This window comes from Pinus tabuliformis, chromosome 7 (assembly GCF_031772625.1).
Source record: "Pinus tabuliformis cultivar Carrire ecotype Pingquan chromosome 7, CPIR1, whole genome shotgun sequence".
Taxonomy (NCBI): domain Eukaryota; kingdom Viridiplantae; phylum Streptophyta; class Pinopsida; order Pinales; family Pinaceae; genus Pinus; species Pinus tabuliformis.
The window spans coordinates 623,567,883-623,578,556 of NC_142293.1; the positions used below are offsets into that span (position 1 = coordinate 623,567,883).

Consider the following 10,674-nt stretch of genomic DNA (forward strand, 5'->3'; position numbering starts at 1 on the left):
CTCCCATATATTCGTGATCATGATCATTATATTCATTTGATTCTAGGAAGTGTTCCTCTAAACATCAGGCCTTACAAATGTCCTTATGCCCAAAAGAGTGAAATTGAGCGTATGGTTGAAGAAATGCTAGAGGTTGGTATAATTCAACCTAGTCAAAGTACTTTCTCTACTCTAGTAGTATTGGTGAATAAGCATGGATCATGGTGTATGTGTCCAGATTATAGGGAGCTCAACAAACTCACTATTAAAGATAAATTTCCCATTCCCGCCATTGATGAATTGTTGGATGAATTACATAGAGAAATTTTCTTCACCGAGTTGGATCTTCATTCAAGATATCATCAAATTAGAATGAAGATTGAAGACATTCTGAAAAACAGAATTCAGAACTCATGAGGGTCATTATGAATTTTTGGTCATGCTTTTTGGCCTTACTAATGCACCTTCCACATTTCAAGGTTTGATGAATTCCATTTTCAAACCCTTCCTTAGAAAGTTTGTGTTAGTATTTTTTGATGATATACTAATCTACAAAAAGTCTTGGAAGGATCATTTCAACTTGTTGTAAGGATGCTCAAACTATTGAAGGAAAAACAATTATATGCAAAAACCTCCAAATGTTTCTTTAGAGTATAGGAGGTGGAATATTTGGGTCATATTGTATTTCATGAGTTAAGGTAGACCCTAACAAAATTAAAGCCATTAAGTAATGGAAAATCCCTACAACCATAAATTATCTTTGAGGATTTCTCAGGTTGACAATGTATTATTGCAATTTTGTTAAGAATTATGGGAAAATAGTAGCACCTCTAACATCATTACTAAAGAAGGATGATTTTTCTTGGACTGCAGAAACAACTAAGGCCTTTGAACATATTAAAGAGGCAATGTGCCAAGCATTGGTAGTAGCTATGCCATACTTCACAAAAGCCTTTATTGTGGAATGTGATGCCTCTAGAAATGGAATTGGCATTGTTTTAATGTAAGAAGGAAGACCCATTGCTTTTGAAAGTTGTCCAATTAAAGGAAAGTATTTACACAAACTTATTTATGAGAAGGAAATGTGGCAATACTACATGCACTAAAGCAATGGTGACCTTACCTAATGGGAAGACACTTCAAGGTAAACACATATCATGATAGTCTTAAATAATTTTTGGAACAAAGACTATCTTCAGAAGAGCAGCGAAAATGGGTCACAAAGATGTTGGGTTATGACTTTGAAATCATCTACAAAAAAGGGAAGCAAAATGTTGTTGCAGATGCATTCTCAAGAAAGGATGAGGATATAGAAGCATTTCTTTTTGCCATTTCTATTATCCAACCTAAGTGGATAATCGAAGCAAGGGATGAATGGAAGAATGATGAAGAGGTGTTGACACTCATTCCAAAGATGCACAAGATCTCAGTACATCTGATACATTTAGATGGAAAAATGATTCATTATGGTATAAAGATCGTTTATATCTTTGTAAGAATTCCCAACTCAAACAAAAGATTCTTTTGGAATTACACACCTCTCCCTTAGGAGAGAACTCAAGGTTTTATAAAAACTTACCATAGGGTCAAGAAAGAATTTTTTTGGGAAGGCCTTAAATATGATATTCAAAAGTTTGTGGCAAAATATTTGGTTTGCCAAAAAAATAAAGTTGAGACAATTAAGACCTCGGGTTTGTTACAACCTTTATCCATTCCAAGTCAGCGTTTGAAGGAGGTCTCAATGGATTTTATCATAGGTCTACCCAAGTCTGAAGGAAAGAGTGTCATCATGGCGGTAGTTGATAGACTTACCAAGTATGCACACTTTTGTGCATTATCCCATCCTTTTAAAGCCAATATAGTTGCTACTTCATTTATGGAAACAATTTAAAAGCTTCATGGAAACCCAAAGATTATAGTAAGTGACAAAGATCCCATTTTCACTGGAAATTTTTGGATGAAATTATTTTCTTGTCTTGGTACTCAATTAGCTCATAGCTCATCTTATCATCCTCAATCTGATGGGCAAACTAAAATAGTGAACAAATGTTTGGAAGGATATCTTTGTTTCTTTGTATCTAATAAACAAACACAATGGGTCAAGTGGTTACCTCTAGCTGAATGGTGGTATAACACTTCCTTCCATACTACAACAAAAATGACCCCATTTATGGCACTTTGTGGATATCATCCACCATCCATCACATCATCTTTAAGAGAAAATTCCAAGGTTCAAGCAATGGAAGATCACATCGAGCATCAAAAAAAAGTTCAACTCTTAAAGGATAACCTCACTTTGGCACATAATCGAATGAAACAATAGGCAGATCAAAATCGTAGTGAAAGAAGTTTTGATATAGGTGACTGGGTATTTTTACGACTACAACCATACAAATAAATGTCTCTCAAGCAAGCTAAGAAGAATAATAAATTTTCACCCAAGTAGTACAGTCCTTACAAGGTGTTGTAAAATATTGGTACTATGGCATACAAATTGGAGTTGCCTGCATCTTCCCGAGTACACCTAGTTTTCTATGTTTCATGCTTAAAGAAAGTTATCGGTGACAAGATTCCAGTTCAAACAGTGTTGCCAGAACTTGACGACGAAGGAAAAATCAAATTTGAGCTTGAAGCAGTCATGGAAACAAGAACCCGACAACGACGAAATCAATCAATTTCAGAGTATATCATTAAGTGGAAGAACTTACCCGTTGAAAATTCCACATGGGAGGATGAGAATTTTATACAGAAGCATCCAAAAAGACTCAAGCATTGAGGACAACACTTTTTTGAAGGAGAGGGGCATGTTAGGTCCCTGTAGTACTATTGTAACCCCTTTATTGTTATTGTTAGTATAACCCCCTTATTGTTATTGTTGCACCCATGTATCCCCCATATTGTTATTATTGTGCCCCATAGAAGCCCACTATTTTTATTGTTGTCCCCTTACATTATTATTGTTATGTAGGCTCTGATTATATTGTGACCACTTAGACTCCTATATATACAAAGGAGGTCTTTTCATTTGTATCATCCAAGAATTGTTCATTTATGTAATGTAAAGGAGGTTTCCCCCTCGAAGAGGATAATTTTTAAGTCGTTGATGTATCTTTTCTTCTATTTTGTGAGTTGGTTGCATAACAATAATCATGTGGCTAACCCCTTTTCCATGAATTATGGGGGCTAACGTGGCATTCTCTCAAATTATGGTGTTGAAAACAAGAAGATCAACTTCTAAGTGACATAAATTTTGCATATGAACTTCGATTGAAGCGATTCTTGTGCTGTTTGAAAGGTCTTTATGTGTAGAATAGGAAAATAAGGTGCGTCACTAAAGCGCCAAAGTTTTACCCCTACAAAAAATGTTGTTTGATGCCTCAAAAAGTTCCCGAAATGTTTCAAACTTTAATTTGCCAAACTGGGAGCCACTAGTAAAAAGGGTCTTGTGAGCTGATTTCTCCACTTTTTCTGCTATAAATCATCAAGATGGATGACAAACAATATAATAATCCAATCCCAATCATCAATAGGAAGATGTGCAACATGAATACAATCTAGGATCATTCATATACTCTAATACAATTATCTCTTCGAATGATCTTTGATCATTTTCTTGCTTTCTTTTCTTTCATCTGAAGGCTATGAAGACATTATGCCTGAATATTTTGATGTCATTTTGATCCCTAATTGAACATGTGATGATCTAAAGTAGGATATTTAAAAGAAAAATTTGCATGTATAGTTTTAGAAAAGTTCTAAACAACCTTTTGGAGAACTTGAGGATCTATGAGAGAAAGTACTATGCATGAAATATTTGAAGATTTCGCTAGAGGTCCCAATTGCTAATGTTAGATTATCTAAATGTTGAAAGGCATCCATAGTGTAATTTTATTATGCATAGTAAATTTATGATTTTTCATAGGGAAGAAAAACAAGAAATGAATTCATGAATGTACATATTGTGTATGTTTTCATGTTTCATTGTATTTTCCAATATTATGGTTCCTTTTTACTTTCATTAGCACTCATTTCCTTTTTAATTTTGTTATGATTTAGATTTCTTAAGTTTTGGGCTTAGTTGTTATTTGCTTTGAATAGTTTGATATGAAATGAATTCTTCAACCAACCTCCAGGCTTAAAAATGGTAAAAACCAATATAAAAAGATATTAATAATTTACACTTAATAGATATGTTAAATTTAAACCTATTACTTAATAAAAAGAAACACGTGTTCTTAATCATTAAGCAATTAAACTTTAAATCAATATATTATCAACGAAAAGCAAACACTTTTTTCCTAATTTGATATAGATACCCATATAAAAAATGCATATTCTTAATTATTAGAACTGATCAAACTTGTGAATCATTGTAATTAACCACTCAAAGCAAAACACCCTTTTCTTTGAATTTGATATTTTAGATAGAATTGGACCGGTGCACGAATGGGCTAGTTATTTTTTCCGCATCTTTCAATATCACGGGATGCAATGAAGACACTATTATCCAAGTCTCTATATTTTCAGAAGCTCCCATTTGCAACACCCAATGAGTATATATATGATGGTGTGCAGACTGGGAAATTGTTGCCCAGGGGAAGGATGGTTAAATTGAGTCGTGGGATGAAGCTTTCGGCCAGATAACAAATTGACTGGCGGAAATTGTTGCCCAGGGGAAGGATGGTTAAATTGAGTCGTGGGATGAAGCTTTCGGCCAGAAAACAAATTGACTGGTGGAAATTGTTGCCCAGGGAAAGGGTATGTTGATTTTGACCTTTTGCTTGTAAATTCAGGGCATATCATGGAATTGTAAAATCAGGGTATATGATGGAAGGTTGTAGACTTGTAGTGAAACTGTTATGCGTCCTTGTAAAATCAGGGCATATCATGGAATTGTAAAATCAGGGTATATGATGGAAGGTTGTAGTGAAACTGTTATGTGTCCTTGTAAAATCAGGGCATATCATGGAATTGTAAACTTGTAAAATCCGGTATGTGGATTTTGACCTTTTGCTTGTAAAATCAGGGCATATCATGGAATTGTAAAATCAGGGTATATGATGGAAGGTTGTAGTGAAACTGTTATGTGTCCTTGTAAAATCAGGGCATATCATGGAATTGTAAAATTGTAAAATCAGGGTATATGATGGAAGGTTGTGGTCTAACTGTTATGCGTGGAGGTTTTGTTTCTATAAATCAATTTCGAGCGAAACTACGTATGTCAAGCAAGACTATATATACCTGAAAACTGCCGCAATTTCTTCTTGGATGCCTTGCTTGCACAATCGAGATAAGGGGGAATTTGGTGGCTTTAGTTTATTTCATGAATACTCTAATTTGTTATTCATACCAAATAGTTCTCAGTTTGAAAGAAATATTCCTTCGGCAACGACTTGCAGTACCAAAAAACTTCATCAAATCCACCTTATGAAGTAGTGTTGCAGTCTAATTGTGCTCCATCAAAACCATTGAATCTGCTCTCAGTAAAAAATCATTATGTTGATTAGACCATTGATCGCCATTGTTGCTCGTATCTTTCCTTGAATTGAATTGAGGATAGCATGATGACACATCAATGGGTCCAGAATACCATGCTTTTACGGCTTGTAATGCTGTAAATACATTCATTTGCAAATTGCTATGGCCACAAACATGAGAATGATGAGAAATGAACAAATGATATGTCAGTGAGAGAACAATTTCCAAAAACATAATATTTTTGGGAAGAAACTTAAGAGAAAAAAAAGCAGGTAATCGTCCCAATTTGAATCCAAGGCAGCGTTTTTTTATTTATTTAAGAAGAAAAAAATGCAGGTAATCATCCCAATTTGAATCCAAGGCAGCGTACTTTTATCTGCTGAAAATATATTTTAATGCCATTTAGCCGATCGAAAATCTCATTGTCAACAATAGCAGTCAACTCAATTTCAGCTACAATAACCAACAAAATGGTAATTTTAATTCTACAGCCAATTCCTATCAGCTACACGCTGTGAATTGAACATAAGGAAGCTGTACGAATGCAATAGAGAGAGGGTCTACATTAATTGGTCCATTAGCAGGAACTGTCACTGCCGGTAAAGAGGGTATCTCACCATCAGGTGTTATCTCCAAAATGTTCCCATTGAGGAGCACAGTCTGGCTCTGTAGATCACCGTCTTTTGCTGTTAAGTGATATTCCAGTCTAGAATTTCCGTCTGTGGAAGTTCCTGAACCTGTAGAGACCTGCATAGAGATACCGGTGTCCCTGCTCAAGTTGATCAAGAGCAAAGTGATTCCCTTCTGCCAAAATAACAACAGTTTTAAAAGTTAGATAGATAGAGTCTGAAGATAAATATATAATATAGCATGGCCATGATTTAATGACAGCATTGGTTGAAAGTGACAGATGCTTCATACGTACAGCATTCTTAGTGCAATGTGCATAAGCCCGTAGGTACTTTGTTCCTATTGAATTTGTGGCAAGAACGCGTGTTCCCATGAGTCGATGCCAAAGAAGTGCACTGCATTACAGTTCAAAGAAAGCAAAAGACCAAACTATGAAAGCTTGGTAAACAAATTTAAAGAAGTACAGATATATCTAAACCAGCAACACTAGTGGAGAAAAAATTATTTGCAAAAATTTCAATAATTTTGGCATTTTTAGATAATATTTAGATAACATTGATTTACTACAGCTTGGTGGGCTAATTCTAATGATTAAGCTTCCTGCAAATAAAACGAAGAAGTTTTACCTATAATAATCGGGATTTGGCACAAAGGTCGTTGTGTTTAAAAGGCCATAGTTACCACCAATCAAACTTTGTCTGCAGAAAGACTTAGTATTGAACGATGATGACATGCCAAGCTCATCTAAATACCTGCCCTCATTGAAATGAATGCCAAAGTTTCTTAGTGAACTGTGAATTACCATATGAAAATAAAAGATTAAATTAAGTGTGTTAAGCTTCATGACTTGTTCATTTTCGTTTTAGATATGATTGTCTCTGTGATTTAGAACAATTTCACCCATCATTAAGTTGCCAGCACTGAAAATATCCTAAACTAAAATAGACAATAGCATATCCACATTTAGCCAACATAAGATGACTCTGAAAATAGATATACATTCACCAAAATGTCACCTAGAAATTCTGATTTGTGCTAACTGATTTTGTTTGTATGTTTAAGTGAAAATAGAAGCTTCCGTAATGCAACTCAACCCACCATCACCAGAAATTACAATGCAAAGCATTACCAAAAACTAATGACAGATAAGCCTACCAGAAACTCATTACAAAAGCATTGGTTACGAGATTGCGCCCACTGTTAGCAGCTCCCCCTGATTCACCCACCCAGGCATTTGACCAAGGCCCATAATTCTGGAGGACAGCTTGGAGGTCCTTAAATGTAGATGCCTCTTGGTTCAGATATGAGGGATCCAGTATCTTTTCCACAAGGTCCGTATCCACACCTGATCAGCAAGGAAATTATTGAAGTGGCCAATATTCTAGCTATCTGAAAGATAAAAACATTTCAGTGAAAAGCTATAGTCTTTTAGTCCTATGTACCTGTCCCAAGGTTGTAGAAGTGATGTGTAACAACATTCACAATATTTGGTCCCGTTAGTTGAAGAAGCTCCTTGAACCAGTCATCAACAAACAATCCATCAGGCGCAACAAGGAAAGGTTTTTCTACATAGTCCGTGTAAATCTCATTCAGAATCTCCTGAAGCTCAATTACATCAGCTGCATACTGCTCAACACTGACGGTAGTTCCAACACCACTTGCACTCAGCTCATTTCCTGTTCAGGAAACCTTAAATTCTTAGATGCTCTTAAGACTGAAGTTGCTTCATGGATCCATCAATTGCTCTTATAACCTCTCTAAAACTGCTCAGAAAGCAACAAACCTGCTAAGAATAATAGCTTACCTAACTCCCATGCCTTTATTTTGTAACCATGGTCAGCTGTGTATTGGATAAAATCACGAGCATTGCTTGAATCCCAAGCCCCTTCTGCAGTACCGTTTGACATCAAACGCTTTCCATTCAGTGCATTCAATCCAAAAGCTACCACAGCCCTACATTCAATTTGTAATATTAGATGATTGCATCGAAAGATCAAGTACTCTAGAGCCAAAATAATCAAACGAAAACTGATGCAAATCACAATGTTTTCAATTTTGATTTTTAATATCAAAGGGTTAAAAGAACATTGAGATCATATTTTCTTTCTCCTCCTTACTTACTGCTTAATACATTTATGGTTGACACATCTATATTTATGATTATATCCAGATACTAGTACCTAACATATTCAGCAAAAGCAGGAATAACCATGCAGTGAATATAGTTCAGAATTGAAATAAAGACATACCCTGTTTTTTTTATGGTCAAATCTATACTAGTGCCTAACACATCCAGCAAAGACAAAAATAGCCTTTCATTGTTAAAATGGTTCATCTATAAGTTCAAATATACCTTTTATTCCTATGGTTCAATCTATGCTAATGCCTAAACACAAGAAGCAAAAGTAAGAACAACTCTGCAGTGAAGGTAGTTCAGATGTAAACCCAAAACATACCCTATTTTACTAACGGTAAAGATGGTTGAGCTGTTAATTCACAACATACCCTGTTTTATTGAAAAAAGTATTCAAGGCATCCCATCTTGACATGGGAAGGCATCCATCTGAGAATCCAAACATCATTGAATCATTCCTAACAAAAGGGTTGCAGGGTTGCTTCAGTTGTCCGACATCATAGATGACTTTGTCTTGTAATGATCCACCCAATCTTATCTTCAACGGATGGAAAGCTTCATTTAAGCATGATCACACACAGATTCATATTAACCAACTGAAGATTAAGTTCATACATTTAATAAAGAACAATACAGTTATCCTTACCTTCGACAGCAATTGCCAGCAGTGGGTTTGTAAGATCCTGACAAAGAATTGATATAAATTATAAATAATTTTGCAGTGAAAGGAGTTTAGCGCTTTGGGCAAGAAAAAAAAATATTAGTAATAAATTATTGATTTAATTTGATATTTTTTTAATTATTATTTTTAAATAAATTATAATTCTATTAATTAGGTTGATTTTGAATGGTTGGGAAGAATAATTGTTACCAGCGCCACTAAAATTCAATTCTCTAAAGGACATGATGAAATTTATTGTAATGGATTTAAATAAATCATAATTAAATTATAATTCTGCATTTTTAACCGGATTTAAATAAATCATACTTAAATTATAATTCTGCATTTTTAAACTAAGTGTTTTATAGTTTAGAAGTGTTAAATTACTTCTTGACTCATCTTAACTGTGATAATTTTTTTAATAAGTTTCTTAAACTCCCTAACATTTTATAAATCATTATCCTGTATCTGGTTTTGTCAAGAGCCAAATACTCTGCTCTAAATCATTATCCTGTATCTGGTTTTGTCAAGAGGCAAATACTCTGCTCAGAAAGATTTGTATTTTGAAGTTTTTTTTACTCTCTTCAATTTCAATAAATCATAACTCTATATCCTGTTTTGTGCTCTGTGACATAAAAACTGCTCCATACATTTAGACCATACCTCAGGCAATCCTAACATACTTTGAGAATAATTATTTCATAATAATAAATTCATCATACTAATGACAGTAATTTATACATGCAACAAAACTGCCTCATACCTCAGACAATACTAATGAGGCAATTCACTGTAATTCAAAACAGGTAACTATCCAAAGCCCAGTGATAAACCAAGCAGGAGAAGGGCAGGGAATTTACTAAATTTAGCAAGGAGGCTTGCCCCCAGCTACATCTCCCGTAATCACATTTCTCTGGTGGCCACCAGTCTAGAGTGGCACATATAAAATCCTTTTCTGTCTCACCAATAGCAGAAGCTCCCTGGACTACAACCTCGGCAATAACAGTCTTGTTAAAACCATTTTCGCATTGTATACATTTGCAACACAGAGCCAGAGTCCAAATCCATAATCCAGAAAACCAAGACGCCATTGCAGGACTTATTTGCAGCGAGTATGAGGACGAACCAGAAGTGGGTGGATATATATATATATCGTATACTGATTTTGTGGAGAGCAAATGGATAGAAAAACGTACAGTGACAGATACATAATTGGCACCCGTGACGCCTAACGGTGAAATATGCTAATCATGTAGAAAAAATAATCGGGTAATCATATTTCATATTCAAAACTGAAATGATGACAGTAATATGCTCATGATGTAGGCAAAGTAATAAAGTAATTACGATCAATTTCATGGTTAGTGGAGCAACTCTAACGGTTATTCTCGCAATGACTAAAAAATGATGAACGCTGTTCCTCTGTGACAGTTACCTTTCTCGCAATTAAATTAAATTTTCAAATAATATAAAACTTAACTAGCCTCAAATTAAATTCTCGAATAATATGGTATAAATAAAAATGCATGCCTTTGAGCTTACACAATTTCATAGGGATTGGTTTATTTTTCGGGTTTTTTTAATAATTTATATTATTTAGTATTTTATTTATTAGAAAATATCAATATTTTTTTAATTATTATTTTAATTTGATTATATAATTATTGATAAATTTTTATTATTTAAATTATATCTTTTAAGTTGTAATTGTTTTTTTGTTTTTGTTTTCTTGTTCTGTAAAGTGAAGTGTGCTATTTTAAAACATGAAATTATATCAAAAAGGTGTTATGAG

At 34.3% G+C, this 10,674-nt stretch overlaps 1 protein-coding gene across 2 annotated transcripts; it reads right to left on the reverse strand.

The window, feature by feature from the left end:
- Positions 1-5,826: 5,826 nt before the first annotated feature.
- On the reverse strand, positions 5,827-10,008 carry LOC149248981 (heparanase-like protein 1). 2 transcript variants are annotated; one of them, XM_089456148.1, is made up of 9 exons: positions 9,743-10,008; positions 8,868-8,904; positions 8,593-8,776; positions 7,892-8,040; positions 7,530-7,763; positions 7,243-7,432; positions 6,714-6,839; positions 6,383-6,482; positions 5,827-6,261 (listed from the first exon to the last, which is right to left on the reverse strand). In XM_089456148.1, the coding sequence occupies exons 1-9, from the start codon at positions 9,971-9,973 to the stop codon at positions 5,959-5,961; spliced, it is 1,554 nt and encodes a 517-aa protein (XP_089312274.1). In that variant the 5' UTR covers positions 9,974-10,008; the 3' UTR covers positions 5,827-5,958. The 2 variants fall into 2 exon arrangements, with proteins under 2 accessions (XP_089312274.1, XP_089312275.1); XM_089456149.1 differs by lacking the exon at positions 6,714-6,839.
- Positions 10,009-10,674: the final 666 nt, after the last annotated feature.